The sequence below is a fragment of the Leuresthes tenuis genome, unplaced genomic scaffold (assembly GCF_036924035.1).
Source record: "Leuresthes tenuis unplaced genomic scaffold, fLeuTen1.0.hap1 SCAF_18, whole genome shotgun sequence".
Lineage (NCBI taxonomy): Eukaryota > Metazoa > Chordata > Actinopteri > Atheriniformes > Atherinopsidae > Leuresthes > Leuresthes tenuis.
The window spans coordinates 9225841-9250845 of NW_027325372.1; the positions used below are offsets into that span (position 1 = coordinate 9225841).

At 40.4% G+C, this 25005-nt stretch overlaps 1 protein-coding gene across 4 annotated transcripts in view; it reads right to left on the reverse strand.

Annotated features, from left to right (window-relative positions):
* Positions 1–25005, reverse strand: part of rbms3 (RNA binding motif, single stranded interacting protein) — a 282860-nt gene that overhangs the window by 159199 nt on the left and 98656 nt on the right. For 3 of the 4 annotated variants that reach the window (XM_072370235.1, XM_072370236.1, XM_072370237.1), the window contains one exon: positions 7561–7718. In XM_072370235.1, the coding sequence (XP_072226336.1) occupies positions 7561–7718 (158 nt within the window). The remainder of the gene's footprint in view (positions 1–7560; positions 7719–25005) is intronic. The other variant, XM_072370238.1, reaches the window with a different exon arrangement.

A 25005-nucleotide genomic window follows, 5' to 3' on the forward strand; every position in this document is an offset into this window, starting at 1 on the left:
GCAGCCTAAGGCTAAATCAGCTTCTTCTCTCACCCTTGCTCTAAAATCGATGTTTGGGCAGCAAAAAGGCGTTGTATTTCAGTCAGCTTGGCTTGACCACTGAAACGATTGTGTCACTTCTGCCAGAGCATGGAATCAGAGGGCTGGCCATGCTGAACAGATGAGGGACAGCAAAGGAAAAATGTAAAGTAGGGGAGAGAGGAAAGTGAAACAGAAAGGGAGGCTTTCACAGAAAAAAGCGCACATGGAGGATGCTGGTTCCAAGAAAAGCAGATTGCTCAACGTGAGCATGTAGATGTAGAAGTAGCTTAGACATTCTGTGATATACCTTTCAGAGGTTAAGTATTACCAGTTGTTCACAACCTTAACCTGTGGATAGATCATCCGTATTCAAACAAAAAATACTGTTTTCAGCTAGACGCTTTGAATAATTTCATATAAAGCACATTGTGACCAACAGCACCCGGAACTTACGAGCTAAAAGTTTACTCAGCATTGAGTCTTTTGTGCTTCCACTTAGTGAAGTAAAATAAATGTTATGATAAACAATTAAAGAACCTTCAGTCTACAAATCAATGTGCATTGAACTATCAGTGTATATTCGTTATAAAAATGCTCAAAACCACAGTGTGTTGTCTGTAAAATAAGTGATTATCAATAGAAATATAACTGAAATATAACTGATAAAGAAATATAACTGTCCCGACAGAGGAAATAAGCCATCACAGCAGTGGCCAAAGACTTTATGCAGAACTATGAAGCTACATAGAAAGAAACAGTGACACTAAAGCAAGACAACCTAAAAACACAGCTTTCAAAAAGAAAAGAAAAGAAAATTCTAAATAATTTGTACACGGTGCACTGTGATTCTTTTTGTACGACTCAGTGCTTTTTGTAGTCCTCTCTCAGAGGGTTTCAGCAAACAGCAGCTTTCTTGTATTTACCTCTGCATGCCTTTTTTATCCTCCATGAAGACCTTAATCTCCTCTAAGCCGAGTTTGGTCTGTGCCACTAAAAATGCAATAAGGCATTGTTTTATCAGGAACAGTAGTCTTAATAAAATTTTGACTGCCATCATTCACACTCATCCACAGCACCTATTTTCTGTGTAGTCTGTGAACAAATAATTATAAAATAGCTTCAACTGTCTCCAATTAACATTTACAAGAGCACCAGAGTGTACACCAGATGCATAACAGTTTACTACTAATATCCTGATTGCATATATCCTGACAATTAGGCAACTTGGATAATGTCCGATAAACATAAGTAACTTATGGATTCACGAATAATGTTTAAGAACCCATATTAAAATGGTTGGTTTCTGTAAGAAGCTATTTTCACATTTTGGCCAAACAAAGCGGTCATTATCGCTTTTCTTTGACTTAAAAAAGATGCAATGCACCTATCAGCTGAGTTAAAGTTTAATTTTATTTTTAAGCATACATCATTGAAAAACAAGCAAAAAAACAACTTTGTTGCAGTAACGTCCATAACTGTGGTTTTCTACTTCTATCCCTGAAGTATCAGTGATGTAACTGCATTAAGAAAGAAATAAGTACAATATATATACTTAAAAAGAAATTTTAAAGTAAAAAAATAGCATCAGCATGTGAACATTTCAATTCTGTGAAACAAATTACAGGCCGACATATTTATATACAGAAATTCTAACGAGCTAATATCAGGAGCTGGAATTTTGTGTTGCCCACAGTGTTTCTGAGCTGATGTACTGTAGTAGCTCCGGTGGTAGAGTAGGTTTTCCACTAATTGCAGGGGAGGTAGTTCAACTACCAGTCCTTCCATAAGCTGAATTGTCCTTGGATATTACAACCCTACGTTGCTGCAAATGGCAGGTGAGTACCTTGCATGGCAGCTCTGCCGCCACTGGTTCATTAGTGTATGAATGACAAACACATTGTAAATCACTTTGTAGAACCCAGCTAAGGTTAATATATGTGTGCACTATTTAGCATTTACTGACGGGTAGGATGAAGGAAAATTTAGGACTTTGAAGTTGGATTAAAGAGCCTTTGCTCACCCTTCTTCTTACCCTCTGTCAGTTTTTGGAAACAGGGCCATGGGATGGACCAGTTCTGATAGAAGAGAGTCATTATGGGTAATGTGGCTCTGATGAGTGTTTGGGCCTCTGCCTCATTAAAACAGGTGGTCCCAGGGTCACCCCTCCTTTCCTCTACTCAGCAAACCTCACAGCTCTCTCTCCCCCTCATCTCCAGTTCTTTAGCAGCCCCTCCACCATTCCCTCAGCACACATGGGAGAGGTTATTTGCACAATTGGTGGTGATTAGCTCTTGATTTGGCTCACTCTATTTATGCGATCAGGTCAGTGTGTGGATGCAAAAACCAGCCCCACTGAGGGCACAGCTGTGGCTCGGCCATGACTGAAATTGGGTGAAAAGAACCAGACTTTGAGGGGTGGGAAGGCAGCAGATGAGAAGAAAAAAAAGGTGTTAAAGAAGGTTAGGTGCCTCAAGGGTCTGTTGCTCTCTTGACAGTTTAAGTTCTGGATTCTGGCTGCTGGCAGGGAAACTATGAACTATTTTGCCCCTGTTATTCCAGGTGTGGGCCCTAATGAAGGAAGAAAAATTCCTATCTTTTCCCTTTCAGCGTTTCATTGAACTGATTCCACTCTCTCTATTGATCTCCTGGGGTGGGATTGTTAACAAGAAAAATGTGGGTGCTACCTCATATATGGCTGGTAAATCAGCTTATAAAGTCTACTTTGCACTAAAATGATTGGGGGGAGTGCTGGCTTTAATGGCTGGGTTGGATGCGCTGACTACACCGCTCGGTTGGTGTTGGGCTTAGGGTTGGCCCAGTTCCTCAACATAGCTGGTTTAGCCAAAGAATTTTTCTCACAGTAACGGCTGTTCTAGCTATTGCGCCATATCTCAATCCCTATGTCCACCCATCCACTCATACAGCTAGCCAGGCAAGTAGGAAGGCCTCTCACTATCTGGGTGTTCAGCCAACAAATCCCCACTCCACTCTTTGGCCTCCTCTCCAAAACCATATATCAGGCTGACGGCTGGTGAAGAACCCTACATCCAGCCAGCTGAATAAAACAGAGATTAAGCACACACCCGAATCTATTTAATTACTCATTCAACAGCTCGCGGCATGTAACTCTAAGCACTGGTGAGAACTTTGGTATTCTTTAGTGTTTACTTTTACTCCCACAGACTGCAGAGAGGTTGAAGGAGGTGGCTGGTCACATAGAAATCTTGGTCTTACTAATAAAAATAATCACATACTCTGTTGCTCCCAACTGCATATTTGTGTCTCTGTGATTTAAGGCTTGGTTACCAGCGTGTGTGACGCAGGGGGTGAAAGCCAGCTTAAACTGTCTGCATCTGCAAAGACAAGACATCCAATTCACTGCAAACTCCAAACATCTACAGGTACATGGACAAATGCAGTTAACTTTTGATTCCATATAACCGGTCGCAAAGGCAAAGAAAAAAGGTAGAAACATCTACCTCAAAGCAGTATGATCACCACACAAAGCAAGTCTCACACCCTGAAACGCAAAGTGGGTCTTTCACTAATTTTTTTTGCAAGACTGTCATGGCCAAGACAGCAGCAACAATAGACTGGTCGTCCATAGGTTCAAGTTTCCTTGGGGAAAATACTGTACCCAAAAATTTCCACACACAGAACACTAAAGATATATATGAATTGGTGACGACCGCTTGCAGTGTAAAGGGCTTTCAGAGGTAGACTAGAAAAAGATTTGTAAATACCATTTATTACCAATTGAAGCTGCTAAATGGCACATAACTTACTTATTTATATAGAAAATTTGTGCATTTTTACAGTATGTAACAGTATTCTTTTAAATGTTTTGGAAGTACCTTTACACTACAGATCCTTAAGCTGCATACACGAAACCGAATAACAACAAAACAAAAGAAAAAAAAAGATCTGTGTTTGTGTAAACCTAGCAACTCAAACTTCAAAGTGTCTGTATTTTAAGGAAAGAACTGAGACTTTTGAAAGGCTGTGAGGCCTTGATGAGGGTTGCTGGATCTGAATGGGACAGAATCTTGGCAATAAAATATCAGAGTTCACAAGGACAGGGTTACAACCGCAGTAGAAGGTATTTATTTTTCTGGCATGTTTCAGGCATATTCAGCAGCCTCCAATCAGCAGCTATGATATGGCCTGTTGTCAAGAATGCATCAGTTTGGAGGCAGCTTGTTTGCTTTTGAGATAGTGGTGAGCAGGGAGGTAGGAGCTGCTTGTGTGTGACACAACAAACCCAGGGCCAAGAATTTGCTTTGACTTGTCCCACTGCCAGCACAAGAATCTGTACCAGATACACACATTCAGACGCACAATAAGACCTGACTGAGCTGGCAGGCTTATGATCCTGATGAGGAAGATTAGCTAAGCCAGCTAATATGACTGAAACTAATTTTTTCATTATACTAGAAAAAAAAAGTGGCATATCTAGTGAGTGTTTAGTGTCTCCCTGGAAGAGCTGTTTGGGTTAAGGGCCATGAGAAGAGGCGCTTTGTGCTGGAGGGGAGTTGAGCATCTGGGAAAAAAACCTGAGGGGGACCCAGGGTGCTGCAGACTGCAGAACGGTTGCATGACCTTTTCTAAAATGCTGCCACCCTGCCTGCCACCGAAACACAGTCTGGCTAATTAAAGTTTCAGTGGCATTGAATTTTCACTAACATAGCACACCTCGGGCAACCTTGGGGGCTCTAAGGCAGGTGGTACAGAGAGGAGAAAAAAATTGACAAAATAGGGAAAGAGGGAGAGAAGAGAGCTGAGGAAACAGCTTAATAGGAGGACAGCCACTAGAGGACAGCATGGCAAATCCACACAATAACAGTCAAAGTCAGTAGATTCCCATAACACACAGGAGAAAAGCAACATATTAGAATGCAGATCTACACCCAGAGTATTTTACATATGCTCAGACATGCTTTGCCCTTTTTAAAATGGTTGCACTCAAAATATTCTAGATCATATGGAATTAGAAATCAAATTGAACTGTCCAACTGTGTTCAGCTGGGTGAATGCAAGAGCTAAACGTGAGATATCCAATGTCAAAATGCTGAGTGCTTTCCCAAATCTTATTGGGCTGCCTCTCAGGCTAATGGAATCTTGATGGGTCAGTTTCAAGAATAAATGCATGACTTATGACATAGCTACCGGGAGCATTACCCAATATACTGGACAGCATGTTCCCATCTCCAAAGCCTCATTGAATAATTGGCCACATTTGACCGGGACATTTGTGGAAATATGGCCAAGAAAAGGTTATGCAACCAGACTGACTTGCTCATGGCCTGTATTTCACAATCTGTTGGCCTTGTCTCCATTAATGGTCTTGACCCCCTTTTCACCATTTTGGAAGTGAAAAGGACTTAATGAAGCTGAACAAAGCTGCTTGTGTGTGTGAGTGTGTGAGAGAGACAGAGACACAGAGAAAAAGAAGGCCCATGTGACTGTATGTTACAGCTTGATGAGGTCTTGGTCTGCGATTCCTGGGGGAGGTGGTCCAATCTAGGCTTTATTAGGCTTTATTGAGCTGTGTGCAGGCAGGTTTGTATGCATTTTTTATCCATCAAGAATACTTTGTAGAGCTTTATGAGTACCTTTGAGTATACCTCTGAAATGCACTCACTTGGTAGCAGTTTAATGATGTGTGCAAGGTATGGACTTTTTTTTCATGTTGATGACATCATTTGAGTAGAGCAGTGCTCTCAGGAAAAAAGCTATGATGATGTATAGAATGCAAAAAACAATGCTGAAACTTCACTGAAACTGTTAATAAAAATAATAATCAAGTGAGGAAACTGTGATGTGTATTGCTTTTAGGAAACTACATATCTATTTTGAATTTGATGCCAGTAACACTTGAAAAAAAGGTGTGACTTGGTCAAACAAAAGACAGGAAAGGATATTCAATGCTTTAAAAAGTGATACATTTCACAACAATTTCTCTAGATTAGTAACAGAACAGTAAAAAAAATGCCATCTCTGAGAGGTAAAGAGGGAAATGTGCGTTCCTCCGTGAAAGACTTGATTGGCAAATAGTTAGAGAAATTAAGAATAATGATTCTCAGGTAAAATATCTCTGTTCACTCAGGACAAGGCCAGAAAACAAGAGTGAATGGATGTCTACAGGCCCTTAGGCAGCACTGCATTAAAGTCAGACGTGTTTCTGTAGTGAAAACACTGCATTTGCTTAGGAATACTTCTGAAAAAACTATTTGAATTATTACTAGTGAAATATGTTAGTGATAACAGATCACTGCTGTACCCATATGTACAGGGTTAAAGTCTGCAAGGCAAAGGTAATCACATGCAAACAACATCTAGAATTGCTGTGGTCTTGTCTGGGCATGAGCTGATCTAAGATGTACTGAGGCAAAGTGATGAACAATCCTGTGGTCTGATGGATCAAAAATGTCATTCTAAAAATATGGATGCTGAGGAAAGGGAACATCGAATTTGTTATAAAAACCAGGCTTCTGTAATAGTGTGAGAGTGTTAGGTTGTTTCAGTTACAGAAACCATTACTGCTGACCAGCTCTTTAGGTGCAAAATGTGCTGCAGTACAGTCAACATATTTTTCAAGGAAGGCTTTGCTTATTTCAGCAAAAACAATAGCAAAAAAAACATTCTGCATGTAATACAACAACACAATTTGCGTCAAACTGGCCTAAATGCCCTCCAAACCTGTAATTTACTGGAAACATCTGGCACAATATGAAATGCTTAACATGACAAACAATGCCCTTCAGCTAAAATCCTGTATCAAATAAGAATGTGAAAACATTTAGTATTGGTAAAAGAAGAAGTAAAAATTTAAAATGAGCCTGAACAGTTTTTCCTTTGTCCTATTTTCAATTGAATATAGAGCTAGAATGACAAAAACCACCACATCTTTATTTATTTTTTACACAGAATTCTTCCAGGAAACGTTACATGTTTTCATGTCTTCGTGACAAGTTAACAGAGTAGTGGTGTATAATCTGAAATATTTTATAGTCTTAGTTTTGCCTGAATACACAGTTGTATTTACTATTCAATATTAATCTTTTTCCTAATGAATACATTTCAGAGTTGTCTGGTTTAGTTAAGCAAAGGAAGGGATGATGCAAAAGCAAACAATGAGTGAAAACCAGTTTTGGACCGACAGGTTGGCTTCAACTGGCAGCCCTGACAACCAGCTTGGACTGATATCAGACTTGGTTTTGTGGTTTGATGCTAAACAAGAGATGAAGCTGCTGCAAATGCTCTCAAAAATGTTTTGCATCTTCAGTATTTCAGTATTTCATTCAGTTGCTTATTTGAATCTGAGCTAGTCTCCATTTTTAAAGATGCCACTTAGGAACAGGATCTTAATGAATAAGGAGAATGTGTGAGGCTTTATGATCAGAGTAGTTATGTACACTTTCCCCAAAAGAAAAACAAGGAACAAAATCTTTTGATTTGAAAAAAAAAAAAAATCGACAAGAACATTTTCATGTCAAACTGTGAACTCTGAATTTTAATGTTATGCCTCTGAGTACTTACGGTTGGCAGAGTTTGATGAGGTCCTGGTCGGTGGTCCCAGGTGGCAGGCCTCGAATATACAGGTTGGTCTTGCTCAGCTGCTCCGCCCCTCCCTGGCTGCAGCTGTTGGTGCTGGGGCTGGGAGGAGCCATGGGGTGAGGGGGTGGAGCATAGGGCTGCTGGGAAAAGAAAGTAAAGAGAGGAACAATTTAATACAAGCAGCTAGTTAACACTGAGGAAGGTGTTATAAGGGAAAAAAATAGTTTAAGAGACAGAGAGGTGAGGGGTGAAGACACTTTTGAGAAAGAAGTAAAAAATGTAAGATGTTAAAAGAGTTGAAAAACGCCTCGTTTGAGGAAACAGCAGGCACTACCAGCTCAACGTCACTGCAATTATGAGACAAGGTATTTCAGTACAGCTGCGAAACAGAGAGGCGTTAAGATCAGTGTAGCTAAGAGATGAAAACCCAACAGCAGTTGATTTTAATGAGTAAAATTTCAATAATGCAACCATAATCTCAAATAAGAACACACTGCAGGGGAAACATTTTCCACACAGGGAATACAACATCTTTTCAATGACAAAAACTCAAAAACCTCCTCAAGTGAGATCACGGTAGGCACGCTCTGTATCTGTACTTTCATACCTACTTTGCTTTTATCACTTCACTTAATTTTGTGTTTTAAGTAAACATTTCACCAAGGAGACTCGGTGAAATTAGGCTTCATATGGCTTCCAGCGGCTTATAAACAGTTTTAAATGATGCCAGCCTCCCGCTCACAACTAATATTGCCAGAACCAATTTCATTACACTGTGAAACAATTTACACCTCCGAGGGTGTGAGATCCTGATGCAATAATCCACTCCAGCAAAATTTATAAACATCTACATACGAATGTCTTTTTTTCAGTATAATCTCTGTCTCCCAAAATGCATTCAAAATGTGTTAGAGATTCGATTGCCTCCTTTGTTTTTCCTGCCTTCTCTTGCCTGTCCCTGGCTCTCTTTATGTGCTTGTTGTGCTGTTAGCGTAGATTTATGGTATAGGAGTCAGGGCCCCCTGCTCACAGACCATTTATATCTCTATTGCAGGGACACTGCACATAATGACAAAGAGGGAGAGCTGGGGCCCTGTGGGCATGAGAGGAGAGAAAGACTAAAAGAGGGGGAGACATAGAAAGAGTGTGAGCAAGAAGGCGAAAGATGTAGAGAGAAAGAGACAACACTCAATGCAAAAAAGTAATTGAGTGATGGATGAAGCAGAGGGGAGAAAAAATGGTTCAGAGGGATAGGGGGACATGACAAAATACCACCACCAGCTCTGGTTAACCATGTTAACCCTTATCCTCCCCAGGGAGAACCTCAAGACCTCATACTATGCTGCAAAAACACATACACACACACACCATTAGCCCTCCAATCTGCCCCACACGTTAGCAGCGACTGTTGGAGCATGGCTGATTTGATGCGCTATTTTAAGCGTGTGTGTGCCATGCCAGCGTGTCGCCTCCCACTTCTCAGACAAAGAGCCGAGGTCCCTGGAGCGTGAAGAGGGAGCCACGTCCATCAATGGATGGCCAATTACCACGCTGAGCTAAATGGAACTGATGGGCAGCCACTCGCTGTGCTGTACTAACACACACACTGCGCATATGTCTGTGGTTGCGCACACCCACGTACGCACGCAATGCCATAACACAGAAACACCTTTTTCACACGGAAGCAAAAACAGCCGTCTACAAGCAGAGGCACTTGCATTACTTTTACAGACTTTGTGAGACAGCCTTAAGTCAAGTCTTTGAAAGAAAACTCAAAGAAACTATGAAAATGTTTCAGGTGTCTGACTGCTAACCATGGAAACGAGTTGGCATTTCAACACAGTTGCTACTTATGCACAGGCCTAGTTATTGAATATGTATGACTTGTGGCATCTTATTTGGATTTTGGTGTGGGTCTGACTGGTCAAACTTACTCACTAATGTTTTTGCTTTTTAGTTACTGAGATAAGTCTTTCGAGAATTGACACATTTTTTGATGATTTTTGCTTCACTTTTGGTAGAATTAGCTGAAGCAGCGACAGTGAAAAAAGCAGGAGTAGGCTCCAGTCGCTCACGTTTCCATGCTTCGGCAGTAGTAAAGAAGAATCTTAATCTCTTGAGTGCGCCATAGGAGTCATTTTCTCCCACTTACAGTTACTGGAAACTGCACAGCTGCAGTTCAAGCCTCGACTTTGAGGCTTTAACCTTATGTGTCCCTCGTCTCGCCTCTTTGTTTCATTTCATCTGCTAGAACTTAAATAACACAGAACTAAACATACTATGTGACACGTACAAAAATTTGCCAGCACAAACAGAGGACATAACACAGAATTGCTAGAGGTGTTGAATGTTAATTGAAAGCCTGCCTCTTCACTTTTTTCTTTGTTTAAGTCCTTCAGTGATACACAGTCTTCCTCCTCCTCCTTACTGGGCTCCAGGCTTGGCTTGCATCCTGGTCTTTGGAATTCAAGTGTCCCGCCCTATCGATTTGCTTTCATTTTTTAAGGTCAGAAGCTGAAATCTTACACAATGAGGCGTAGAGGGTCAAGACGAGCCCATTACTTACAATGCTGGGAAAGAAGGAACAGAGTGAGGTTATCCAAGGGGAAAAAAATATGCTGAAAAAGTCCCCTGGGATGGAGAATGGACTGGGTGCTAAAGATCTCAAAGGAATGAATGACTGTTGGGTGGATGGTGGGATGGTATATAAATAAGTTGTCTTTTATTTTTCGTTTAATGTATGACAAATGTGGAAAGGAAATTGATGGGTTCAAAAATGTATATATGAAGGATGAAGAAAGACAGACTTAAGAGACTGTATACTCATATCTAACCGCCACTGATCACTTAAATTTTGTACCTCATTTGATTCACTTTGTCCTGTGTTGTGCAGCACACACACACGTGCACAAGAGAGCCGGGATGTTTCAGATGTTTTAAATCCAATCCTCTGTGGGCTTACTGGTCACCACAGTGAAGGTTAATGACCAATCTTGTTTCTTTTCGTGGACTGCTGTTTACCCTCAGCTGTCAACTGGTAAGATTCTCAAATATAAAATAAATACTGACTTCTTGTGTCATAGTGATGGGGAGTCAATACAAAACTTACAGAATCAATGTTTTGAAGAGTTGAAGAGAGAAATCGAGTAGAGCTGGAGAAAAGCTGGTTATGACACTTGAAAGAACCTCCAGGTGGTAAATGAGAAAACCTCCATCCTTCCTCCTCCCTACCCAGCTGTGACATGCTGCTGCACAGGCTTACTGAGGATTTCAATTTGCTGCACTGTATTTTAGACAGGCAAAATGGTTTACACAGGCCCAATTTACCAAGCCAGCCGTGCAGGGGGTTCACAGCCTCTGTGACATGCCAGGGAATGTTTATGAGTGTATTAAGTGAGGATGATAAATCTTGCGTACGTTACATAGGCTGAAGGCACACAGCGTTGCGGTGTATATTCACGCATCGACACAAGGACAACACACTTCTTTTTTTTTTCTTTCTAACAGACCATAGCGAGTCCTCTTTGTCACTGAGAGTAAAATGTCCTGTAAATGGCCTGAACCTTCTGTGTGTATAGTTTGTGCAGTGCAGCATCCTCTCACAGTATGAACTGAAATGTGTGCATGACATTCAAAATGTTCTATTTTTCATCAGCTAACCCACTGCATTTAATCCACTTGACTTCTAATAGTTTATTTAAATTGAGAAGTATTTTCTCAACACATTATGGAAGACCTAACCATTTTGCTTAAAGCCTATAAAAACTTAGCACAGCATTGATGCTACGAACACTATACAAAACAGATGGATGAGTTTGAGCAACTTGAACCGTTCCTCTACGATAGTCAGGAATGATTTACGAAGCCTGCTATCACTGACGCGGTAACAGAAGTTCGCTGCCGGTTCGTTTGAGTGAAAACTCACTCTCACCCACTCAACTCGCTCTGTTTGAAGGCGAAAAGTGAGAAACACAACAATGTGCAATAACAAGGCAGCATACTTTGAATATGATTTATGAGTGTAACTGTGCTATTTGAATATGATGCCACGGCACGTTGTTATTAATAACAAGGGAAAAAAACTTCATTAACACCAGCATGCACAACCAATAGAAGATGAGTCACTTTGCTGTCAGGAGAAAAGCTATATTTGCACCAAACTTCACAGAGAGAGGAATTGGGATGTGAATAAGAGATATACTGTAGGTACAAGTAAAACAAAGGATTCAGAGAGTGTCAAACAAGAGAACAAAGAAGGAAATGTGAAAAATGAACAAATGAAAGAAAAAGATAAATGTATGCAGTTCACTTTGACTTTCAGAGTCTGTCCTGCTTCACTTAGTCAAATGTCTTATTCCTCAGGAAAAATAAATGGTCCTGGATCAGAAAGGTAACACTGCTCAGACAATGATGCATTCAGGGTGCAACTTCACATTCAGCTTCGAACACCAAAATACAACTTTTCAAATAAACGATAAATAAATAAAACATTCCATGGTGGATTTTGTTTTGTTGAGTTATTCAGCTCACGCATGGTTCTGCATTATGTTGACTGCTTTCGCCCCCGAATCATTAAGCTTATACCTATAACATCTGATATCAACTATATCCAGGGGTGCTCTTTGGACATGTTCTTTGTGTAGGTTCTTTAAGATTTAGAATTAAAAATTCAAAGATACATGCTTTTCACAAAGAGCAATAGTCATAATCGAATGCCATAGTCTAAAAAGAAATCTCAACAAATAAGACCTATAGGCATTAATATGCTTTAATAACCCTATTTTATTGTAATACAATATTAAAAATGTTTTTATCTTTTCAAATATCATTGAGGTTCATCAGACCTTTTGATCTTCAGAGTCATTATTAATTAATGTGAGCAGTGCATTCTGAAAATTAAATCGTGTGGGTTACCATTTAATAATGTTGCAACTTTTACTTGCTAGCAGTAAACTTACTGATACAGTACCTCAATGTGCTGCTTTTGGTTGTAGTTTCGAAGTCGAAAGGGAACAACAAAGACAGTAAAGTAAGTCTTTGCAACTTTCATAGTGATAAGAAAAGAAGCAAAGACAGTTTCCTATATAGGGTTAGGGTTAACCCATTTGTAACAACTGCAGAACTTATGGGAAAGAGATCTTCTATAAAATTATGTGCCTATTATTTTCTCCCATCTTGTAAAACACTATCAGATGGCGAAGTAGCTCCTGAAAATCTAGCAACAAACACACGTACACACACACACACACACACACACACAGGTAACACTGCCAGCAAACTGATTTTCTCAGAGAGGGCCACCCAGACAGGATTGGTTCTAAGTCCTCAAAGACATAAGCTGGCAAGCGTTTACCATTGGACACTCTCCACTGCAGTGCCCTCAAACAATCACTGAATCTCCTGATTCCCAGAGAACCCTCAGTCACGGCTACCCACTGTTTGTTAAACCTGACAGTGTTATCAGCTACTCGAAGCTTCAGAATTGTAACAATCAGTGCTCAAACACCACAAAACCGAACCACAGTTGGTTCACAAATTAACAACTTAACAACACTACGATATGCTTACCTGAAGCAGCTGTTGGAAGAGAGCAGAGCTTTGAGCTACACTATGAGCTTTGGCATTAGAAGGCAGCTGCTGGAAAGACACTCTAGGCTTTCCACCTCAAAGATCTACTTCCATCTCAAGTAAAGTCGGAGTTATCTTAACCACCTGCATTGTGCTCGGGTTCAGGTTGAAAGGGCCGAACAGAAGTCATGCTTATCTCACCGTAGCGTAGAGACATCAAAGCCCTTCGTGGCCAGCTGACTTAACTACCCATAATGCAGTCCAATGTAAACAACAATAATGGTGTACGAGTGAAAGGACTTCTTATAATACTATCACATCTATAAGCCAATGCCAATGTTAATTTAATAAGCCATACAAATCACATTTGTCTGGGCTATTTTTAAATGCTGGGGTAAAACTTGGAGGAAACCCCAGAATTACAATGTAAATGTAATCAGATTACACATTTAATTTCCTTTAAGCCTTTAATATATGACATGGTGTCTCCTTAGATAGCAATTCTAAAGTTTGCTGTCCCATTTTTCTAAGTTGATTACATTAGATAAAGAGGTTCTATGCCATGCCATACAAACGTGGAGAATACAGAGGAGGACAGTCATAGCAGTAATTGGAATAAAAGCAGGGTTGTGTTATACCTTCCTCCCTTTTTCACTGCACTCTGTAGGGCAGGGCTGGGTGAAGTGGCTATGCACCAGTGTGGTAATTGGCCCTGATTTATAGGAGGCCAGAGCAACCAGAGAGAGCTAGTTCAACACTGGCACAGGGCCAGACAAGGCCATGCCGTCAATGACTGTAAACCAGCCTAAGCCCACCCGAACCTCCCCATGGCCATGACACTGCTGTTCCAGATCCACTGATACCATGTAGGCAAGTGCACATGCATGTGTATTTCCTCTTCTGTGTGTTTCTGCAATTTTTTGTGTTTAACCTCAACAATCAGACACACTCGCACACAAACTCTGACACACACACAAAAAAAATGACAAGTAGTCTCCTTAAATTGGAGAAAAAAAGCCTCTCAGCTCAATCAACATTAATTCATGCTAGCAAAGTCTCTGCAAAGACTCTTAGAGACAAGCATAGTCCCAAAGGCTTCCCCTCCAAACTGCCAGAACTAACAGCTAGCTCGGCGGTTGGCTGCATTCACAGCAGCCTCTAAGCACAGGAGGAACACAAATCCCCTGTCCATCCTGGATAGCTGCTTCCAAACCTTTAGCCCTTAAACATGTGTTTTGAGAACCGCAGCTGCATCTCAATGCTGAAAGAACAGCGAAGGGACACTGGAAAAATGCCCGTCCTCCTCTCGTTTCACTCTTTCTTTGTGTCTCCATGCTAGTCTCGGTAAATCCATAGCCTGAGGAATGAATAGCAAATCATCCCCAATTCACCTGGGAATGAAGTACTGCTGATTCTATAGCCAAATGTATCTTAATAGGGAAGACTGAGAGCGCTCTGTCTGCGGGTGGAACGAGCACGGGAGTGAAAACCGAGGGAACATAGGAGAGAAGATTTGAAGGAAGAAAATAGATACAGGTATGAATGATGAGAAGCAAGGACAAATAAAACAAGGTAATATAAAGAATTAAAAAAAACATACATAGTTGTTTTTATTGTTTAACGATTCTATCCAGACTCCACTAAACTATGTGCCCTCTTCCTCTGAGGAAATAAAAAGCCTGTAGCTTTTTAAGCCTGAAGCATTTAGGGGGCTAATCTTAAATATGCTGACAGGTCCATCTAAAGCTTCTTCGAAAACATGAGGGCTCCTTCTCTTCTTCTATTTTCTCCTCTTATTTCTTACCTACTCTCAAACTCTCCGTTTCTGGAACTTTCTCATTTTCTCTTTGCTTTCATTTTGTCTCTTTGGTGTTCTCCTCTCTTGCTTTCACTTTGGGGCAGATAAGCGAGAGATGTTGTGTTGCGTCATGTTGAGCCATGTATCATAACCCATGCATCTTGATAGAGAGCCACAGGGTTAAAATGCAGGCCATTTCATCCACAGAGTCGTGAGCTGGGGTGTACACATGTTATCTGACTGAGAAAACAAGAGCGATGGAGGTAAAGAAAACAATTCTTTACGTATCGCTGTTTAAAAATCATTTGAATGGAATTAATGGATTAAATGTTATGAAAGTACTTTTTCTTTTAACATTTTTGTAACCAGTGGTCTCATCCAGTCACAATCAACACATTTGCTTTAAGATTTAAAATAAATATGTGCAATGAGCAACAAGGAGAGGGCAGAGTGGAAGGAATTGTGCAATAATGCCTGTATGTATGACGCTCTTAAAGAGCACACAGCTGAACAACAAGCTCATTGTGGGACAGATGAAATGCTTATTTCTTTTATAGATTTCTTGCCTTTATTCAGCTCCCTTCAAAATGAGAGATGTCAAAAAGCTTTGGGGTTAAAACATGTATATATATTTTTTGCAAGTGTTCGTCACGGAAAAGCATATTCACAACATCTAATCCTTCAGAATTTATGTCGGCTTTCAGGTTGTTTAATAAATGCTTTAAACTCGCTCACTCTTATATTCCCATCATGTTCTCTAACATTACTCTTTTGAACCTCGTTAAAAGATTTTTTTCCACATAAAAAAGGGACTTTAAAACTTACTAAGGCCACACCAAAGGGATGTAATCTTTCTCTCAGCAAGAATCACCCCTGCACTGCCTAACACACCTCGCTGGCAATGCAAAACCATATCTGCATGAGGACGTCACATTTGCATGAAACCTAAACAGTGACTAGCTCTGCATGCCATCAGACAAAGAATGAGAACCATTTTTGATCAGTCTGCTGAACAATTAGAGCGAACTGAATGTTTTAAGAGGTGATCTTAAAGAGACACAAGCTGTCATGTGTCAGACAAAAGCTAGCAAGAGGTAAAGCTTTAATGTAGGCATCTAAGCCTTTAAACTTATTCTAGCAGACAACCCAGAAAACAATAAAAATATAAATGATATGTGCTCTTTCATGGATGAATACAAGTGTGCATGAACTACAAGCTTGACAAGAATTCATACAATATAAGCAATGATAACATCTCAAAGGTTGAGATAGCAACATCCATGGAAATGTACATGAAAATATGCCTGATGGCATGAAACATAGCAGGGAAATATTTGCACCCTTTCTGCATATCAGTTGTGGCTCATCGGTAAACAGAAGATGTACTTATTAACCCGCCGCATCTTCTCCTTGGTAAATCAAACATGCCAGGTAGAGGAAGTGCAGTCCTCAGTGTGTACTTACATGCATCGCGGAATCTGATGAGTGACAACACCATCACTAGGTGGAGTGGCGAGTTCTGCATTCACTTGCGCACATAGCCTGTTTCGCCTTTGTTACTACCTCAGCTGCTGGTTCAAAACTGTAGCATCGACTTCAACCCCCAGTGCTCTCTCTGTACTTTCAGAACATGACAACTATATGCAATGATGGCACATCAGTTCTTACTTGAAAGGCTCATGTGAAAAGGCCTCTCGTTTGCCTTAGGGGCTGAATAAAGGACTATTTTTGTGGCAAATCAGTAATGACACGAGACGAATGTAGGACAGCTGAGATGATCTTTTTGAAGATAAAATAAGAACAAACATTTTCTAACCTTCTCTCGCTTGGATCAAGATGCTAATGCATTATAACATATTAAACTATTTGAAAATAAAGTCATCCATTTCGTACCTGTTACTTTAATCATAGTAAGATCCACCTTTCCCTCATCTTTAGTTTTTGCAAACAGGACCTGGCACAAACATTTATTTACCAGCAAAAAACAAAACAAAATGCACATTACTTTTACATAGCAGGTGGATCACAAAGCCCACACAAAAATCTACAAATGGACACTGTAAGCTTCTATGTTTATACTACTCCTCAGACATCCCTAAACTTGGTTCTCTGAGGACATTAACAGTCAAATGGTGTTTAGGTGACATAACTGGAGCTAAAATGTGTTTGTGCGGCGCGATTATGATGGTTTGGCTGCAAGTGCAGTGACTGCCGCAGAGGGATCCGTAAAAGAAAGCATAGAGCCAGGCGTGGGCAGAGCCAAAGTGAAACTCCTTGGACATAAATATTTGGCTGATTTGTCATCATTATAGCCAGCTGGGTCTGTTCGCGAGCTCACCAGTGTGGGAGTGGAGACTGCAGTATGGTTGCAGTGACGGAGTGAGAAGATAGAGATGCAGGACGACCAAGAAAAGGACAAATTTAGAAACCAATACATTTTGCTCACCAACACATCTGCTGGCACCAACAGGTCCACAATCACCAATGAGGACACTGAGGTGATCAATAGACAAAAGGGATTGGCCACCAGGTTTAAACTCCAACAGTTTAAACTCAAAGATGTTGCTAATGGGATTTTTTTTAAAAGAAATAAAATATATATCAAATATAAATATCAATTGAGCTTAAGATGACATCTTAGTTAGATAAAATTGTCAAATACATCAATTGCAGGTAAATGTCCAATTCTCACGTTTGAGAGCATAAATTAGGAAATCTTTGACACTTCTGTTTGATTTTTTTAAATTAACTATTGTGATTAACAGTGACAAGCAGAAATTCAGGACACTTCTTGTTTCTGAACATCATTCTACCACCACCACGACTCACCTTGGCTCTGGACCCAGAGGAGCATCAGTGTAAAGCTAAGTTTCTGTGCAGATCTGGAGCAGTTATCAGAAAGGGAGCAGCGGCCACTGAGCCTCGCCACCTCCCATCTAACTCTCCGTCTCTAATTGGGCACATTCCTCAGGACTCGGTTATGTTTTTTACAGGAAGTGTAAGCACAAACACAGGACTGTGGGAGATGTGGAGAGGGAGGAAAGAAGCATGTTGCTGTCTCTCAGTTAGACAAATGTCTAACTGTCTAGTCATGCACATGGGCTGGCACCATGCCCTGAAATCTCTTAGGCTGCATTATAGAAAGAGAAAGACACAAACACTTATCTGTGAGTTTCTCTTTATACTTCTCATTTAAAAGTACTCTCAAATATACCAGTCCTGCATGTTAGCACAGTTTCAGGTCCACTGGCTTTAGTCTGAAAGTCCAGAACCAATTTGTTGACACACTGTTGTTTGTGAATGAATGACTATAGATGGCTGAATGCCAGAGGGGGAGAGGGACAGAGACAGGTGACAGATTGATAGAGAGAGAAGAAGCTTGACCATTTGTTATGCTGTTCTGCAGACAAACAAATTTAGGTACCCTTCTCCAGAAGGTCAACTGTGCTCAAATTCATAAATAAGCCTGTAATTGACAGAAGCTGGAAAGAGGCTCAAAGGTTCCCTGACTGCTTGGTGCATGAGTTACTGCCTGACACTGACCTCAGAACTGTATGTGTGTTTGACAGTTTGCCAACAACCATATGTTACAGGAACTATGTAATGTTTGCATAGCTGAGTGATGTTAACACAGCTTTAAAAAACAACTTTTCTTTTTTTTTTCCAGCCACAGACTAGTGACAGCAGGTACCGCAGCACACTAACAGCATGCATAACCTGGTATAGACCTATTCATGCTAGCTTCAGAATCAAATGCTGCACTAGTTAATAATAAGTAAATGCTAAGGTTTGATAGCAAAAATATATTGCATACCTAACTTTAAGAATGTTTTGTCTCATGTATGACAGCAGTATTTCTGTTGTCTTTGCCTTTAGTATTAAGCTTTTTCACACAGTAAACTTGTGACTTTCTTTTGCAAAAACAGTGCATAAGTTAAACCTATTCTTTATCATGACACAGTTTTCCTGTGCACCTGTCTTGTGTAGCCGACAACAGTTCAGTAATGTGTTCCACTATGATTCTGCACCCTCTCGTGTGCTCGTATTTTCTCTGAGAGGTTCAGCATATGGACAGGAATTAACCTTTTTTTCTTTTGAATATTCAATTTCTTTAAAATATGGAACACTTGTGCAGGGTCTGGAATGTCACTTTTGGCCCCAAAGGGTTATACTCACTGAAGAGTATCTGACAATTGCCAGACTAAATACTGGCTCTAAACACCAGCCGCTCTTGTGGCAGGAAGGCTTGAGACAGCCATAACAAATCAGCTAGGGAGTGGAGAATGGTTGGTTTGTGGTAGTTTATAGGGTTATTTTATGACGTACATCTGAAAAACATATCCAGGGATTGTGCACTGGGATGCTAACCAACCAGACTGTGTTCCTTCTTTACCCTTGCCAGAAAAATCAGGTGTATCAGCAAAAGCAGGAGGGGAATGACGATACTAATGCACAAATGGAGAGACCAGATATGTAATGAGTATTTGGGCCATATTTTCTGCTTTGATTATTGTGGACATATTTCAACGTTGTGGACATAACTCAAAAGAGGCACAAATTAACTCAGGTTTCAAATTATTCGTCAATATGACAACTAAAAAATACATTATTGTGTGAAAACCAAAATGGCTTTGCGATGGTGCCACTCACTAATTGCGAGGCAAGCTGTAAATGAGATTTTGATGGATGTGGACTTCCAGATGAGTTTTAGCAAAGGTCATGCAGCAGCAGGCAATCAAAACAACAAGAACGCTTTTGTTTTCTTTAAACAAAGAGAGAAATGAGCTTCGTGAAAATAATGCATTAACATCAATGCATGTTTTAGCTTAGTTACAAATAAAAATGATATGTGCCTGAAAAACATGTCACTTTACAATGAAAATACACCAATCGCCCACATTAAAACTGGCAGGTGAAATGACGCGATCATTTTGTTATGAAGTTCTGTTGGGAAACCCGGGATCCTGCTACCCATGTGGATGTTACTTGTTGGTGTCACCCACCCAAACATTGTTATAGACCAAGCATAGCTGCCATGGGAAGTGTATTCCCTGACAACAGCAGCAGGTCAGTGCCCCCTGCCACACTGCAAACACTGCTCAGGAACTGTTTAAGGAACAAGCCAAAGAGCCCAAAGATTTGAACAAAGCTTTGTCCAAACTTGCCAGATACTAATCCGACTGAGCATCCCCAAAACAAATCTGATTACTGAAGGCTCTACTTGACAAGTCACAGGACCCAAAGAAGCTGTTGCCATCAGTCTGGTGCCAGATACTGCAGGAAACCCCCAGGGGTCCCCTGGTCATACTCATATAGGTCAAAACTTGTACTTCAGGAACGAGTCCTACTTTATTACTTGGATTTAGTCATTTAGCAGATATCTCCATCCAAAACAACTTACAAATGAGGAACAGCATTCAAGATTCAGTGTAGTAGAAAACCCTGGAGGAAGAATTAAGTACTATCAATCTGTTTAAAGGACATCGAAATCGAAGAAGTAGGAGCATGTTAGACATGTTAGTGTGAAAGAGTTAGAAAACAAGGTGATCTTGGAAGACATGTGTTTTCAAGAGATCCTTGAAAGTAAAGAGAAACACTTCTGCTTGGACAGCAACCGGTAACTCGTTCCACAATCCTGGAACCACAAACGATAACAGTCTGGACTAAGAGACTTTGTTTTTTTACTTTGTTTCAGGGCAGCCACTTAGTAAAACAATTTTTCATTTTACATCTTGACAAAGTGTGCCTGCCAGGGCCATTGTTTTCATCTTTCTGGAAGGCTTGATCATGTATACATCCATCTTTTTGGTGCATTCTTTAGAGGTTCCACACTCTGATTTAGTACCTGAGGACAGTCTGTTATAAACTCGCTTTGTTGTGTCAGACAGGAACACATTTGTCATTATCATCATTAGGCAAGTTTATATGAAACTGAATAGGGCTGATAGTGTACTTCATGCACTGATCCCCTACTCTAAGGAGCTATTGCAGCATAGCTCTATTTGGAGCCCAATCGCTGTATTTTGACATGGGATAAAAGATTACACACAACCTAAGTAGCTCGTTTTATCCATACACCATACAACCGTCTTCACTGCTAAACTCTGTGAACCACGTTTCCCCTCGCTCTTCTTTTCTTTAACCCTCCATAACTGAGTCTATCCTTTGCTAGTCCTCTATCCATCCTCTCCTCACCTTCTCCAATCCATTCAGTCAGCTCTCATCTATCTCTAAATCCATTCCAATCCTCATCTGGCTGCTCGTCCTCCATTTCTCCTTTGTGCTTTCTTCTCTGAATCTCTCTCCACCCTGTTTCTCCTCCCTGTCTAAAAGCCATTTGGGAGTTTTTACATAGTGTTGAGCAGAGTTTAGTAGGCCAAAGAGGATGCTGTGCCAGATTCTGCACTGCGTGTTAAACAACTATCTGCCTTGAAGGAATATCAGCACTACTCACCATAAAAAAAAAACCTGTATCCGCCCGCCTCATTGGATCTAAGCACAAATACTGCAAAGCTGCCGTCAGCAGTAGGCAGTGAGGCTATGCAGAGGATTGTTTTACTCAGGTTCAAACTGAGAATAATGCTGCATTGTAAAAACTTTGGCCATACTGCCTCTGCACACCTGGATATGTCATACCATGAAAAATTGGGAAAAGAAAAATACGTTTTTTACATGAAAAAGGGAGCCAAATAAAAACCTTTACATATACTTTTTTTAATTCTTTTAATAAAATCATCTAATTTAATTTTCTATCACAGTTTTAATTTTTCTGTGAAGGTGCGCTCTGTATTCTTATTGGTTTGACATATTGGCAGCAGTTGTTGAGTTAAGGACCTTTTCAGAAGCGCCTGTTTTAGTGATTTAAGGGACGAGAGACGGACTCTTCTGGGCAGACCATCCTGGGCTGTCAATCCCATGACTTACTGGAAACCAAAGTGCTTCCCAGCCCTCACAAACAGAGTTCAATCAGTGAGGGTGTGCAGCTTTATCCAAAAGTGTCACAATTGTGTGATAAATAAAGTGAACACAGTCATACAGCCAGCTAGAGGGAGAATTATAAGAAATCAGATGCTAGGGAGGAAGAGAGAGAAGAAGGGGAGGAAAAAAAGAAGAGGTTACAGGGAGAGAAAGATGAATTGGGATGCAGACATCTGCCACAGGAGAAGAGGTGCAGCGTCTGAGTTGCCAGGACCTTGGTAGTGTGATTTATTCATGAGATAAGTCACCATGTCTGTGGAACAGGTGAGCGTAATGGTGTAATGTTTCCACATTGCCTGACTGCTTGCCTCAGTGAGTCTAGCCTGCTGTGTCCTTGCCAGGCTGCTGGATAAGTTTAATGCATGCAACTCTTGGACACGGTAAGGGATCACAGCCAGTATAGATAAACACAGGCCATCTGGGTTAAAACAAACTCAAGAGTGATGCGATCAGTCCTTTAGCATCTTCAAAGGTAACTGAAGTCATCGCTTCTTTCCACCTCATGGCAGGTTGACAAAAAAGGGCAAGACTTATAGTTTATTCACATTTTTTTCTGTCTAACGTAAGTGTGGAAATACAAGAGTTTTTCTCGTAACAGTGTGTTTTTCAGCTCTCTGTAACTATCTACAACTGTATCTATTCATAAAGGTTTTTGGGAGAATAATTTAGCACCACAGAGCGAGGTGAAAAGCTGTAAATCTTAGGAAAACAGATGAAATTGTCCCATCTCAACACTCTTGCTGGAGGCAACTTCATGAATAAAAAACAGGAATTATATCTTTTACCTCTGAAATGTGCTCAAACACTTTTAGGACGCTCCCTAACTGAGAATGCCTCTATCCAAAACAACTTAAAACACAACGGTGGCAATAGTTCTGTTCCCATCTTAGCAAATTCAAGTGGCTATTTGAACTTTGTATTTTTTATTTCTCAGTCACTGAAACATTTTTCCAGCTTATACTAAAGAGTTGTCCCTGAGCTAATGAATCCTATTACTGGCTTTTAGCTAATCTAAAACATAAATGAAAATGATCATTCTTATTCACAACCAAGAAAGCCCCTACGGCTCTCGCTCAAGGAGAGATACAATTGAGTTTCTACATTATTATCCGTTTTTCCAGCCCAACACTATACTTTCACAAACCAAGGCAAATTGTGAGGAGACATCAAAGATGAAAATTAGTGGTGATCTGATCTACTGTACTTGATAAAGGCTTTTAAACTGTTTTCATGATGATAGCAGTGGACTCTCATTGTTGTGGTGTGTGGCCTTCCATTTTTCGCCTGAATGTGAGGGGCTGGGCTCTTAGAGAACATTACTCGCTGCATTGTACCGACGCACAGATTACCACATGAACAGGAAGCTCCTCCGCCAGCAGCAGGCCACCTCTTAAACATCCAAGACAGAGGCGTCATTGTGGGACTGAATATGAAGAGGCCTGCCAATAACTGTGGATGGGCCATTACCATCACAATGAGCCTCAAGCTGTTTTTATTTATTTTTATTTTTGAGGCCCAGCAAAGCAAGGCTTGCCACACACAGAATGCACTTGCCAAGGCCAAAGTGGCCCTCCTTGGTTTTAAGTCAAGAAAGAATTTGCAGGAAATGCATAATTAATTAGTCACAGGCTGCTTTATGGCCCACAAGAGGTCCAAGTCATCTTGCTACAATCCCATCTGCCCAATAATTTTTTGAAACTCATCTTAAGGGTCATTGATCTGTTAATCTGTTTGAGTCACCAAAGCAGAAGTCTGGTAAACTGCCCGGTTTCACATTATTTCAAGGATCTTTCATTAAAGAATCCATTTGCTACACATTTGCATGAAGGACACAGACAAGCTGTACCTGGTAAGGCAAAATGCTGTCAATAAACAGTTTGATGTTCAGTGCATAGTGACGACTACAGCTGCCATCCAGCTGTAGAGGGGACTGAAGCTTATTAGACTGAGTCACGATTTGGAAAAGTTAACAACTCATGACTGACAAGAAAACAGCACTCTGTACAGGCTGTCTGCCCTGTGGGCCAAAAACAGATAACAACAGGTCTGATTTCAGGTCAGCTGTCTTCAGACTTGCATATTATTTTGACAAAAATGTACCAGCTATGCTAAAGACCCCTGATCATCCGATGGGAAATAAAAAAAGGAAAACAAAAAGAGTACTGAAACAAGTCAAAGCAGAGAAAACTGCAAATGAAATTTATGCGGCAGCTGTCTGCACTTCTAAGAGTCTATTTTTGCTCCCACAGCTAAAATTAGAATAAAGAATTAGTTGAAACTTAGATGACTGACAAAAACTTTACTTGCTCATAAGGGAACACTGACTTAATTGACGTTCTTTTCTTATCAAAAAACAAATTTGTTTTATATTTGATATATTATCATCACTCTTTTATCCTTCCTATCCTCTATTAATTCAAGCAAAATAGCTATAACCCATAACAACCTATAACCATTTGTACCAGAATTCCTCTTCATTTGACATCGCAAAGTTCCGTTACATTGTCAATCATGCTCATACACAGTGGATTAAAGAAAAAAAACCTCTTCAATTATTATTAGTCAATATAAGACAACGGTGGAAAGTTATGGTCTGTCAAACCCGAAAAGAGAGACAGAATTTTGAAAGGAGAAAAGAAAAAAGACAAACTGAGGTGCACGATTTCTGTGCGTGTTCTCATTTCAAGCCTGAGCTAGCTATTTCGTGTCATTGTATGTGTTTTTCAGACAGAGATGCACTGATAAATGAGCATAGCTCTTGAGCGAGCATTAAACTACTTTGGCCTGATGCTTTTTTTTAGTTTTTTTTTTTTTAGAAACACAGCGTGTGAGGAGAAACACCGAGTCTAATGCCAGCTAAAGGGCACTTAAGCTATTTCAGTGACAAACAGGACCATAGTTAATGTATATTACTGAACAGAGATTGAACCAGCCATTTCCGAGTACAAGTGAGCAGGAAAGTAGGCTGTCAGGATCTCTATTTAAAGACATCTGAGAGAGACCAGTCCTTTCTTCTCGCTTCATTCCCTGCAGCATAACAATAACTACCTAAATCACAAAACACTTAAAAGCACAGCATTGTC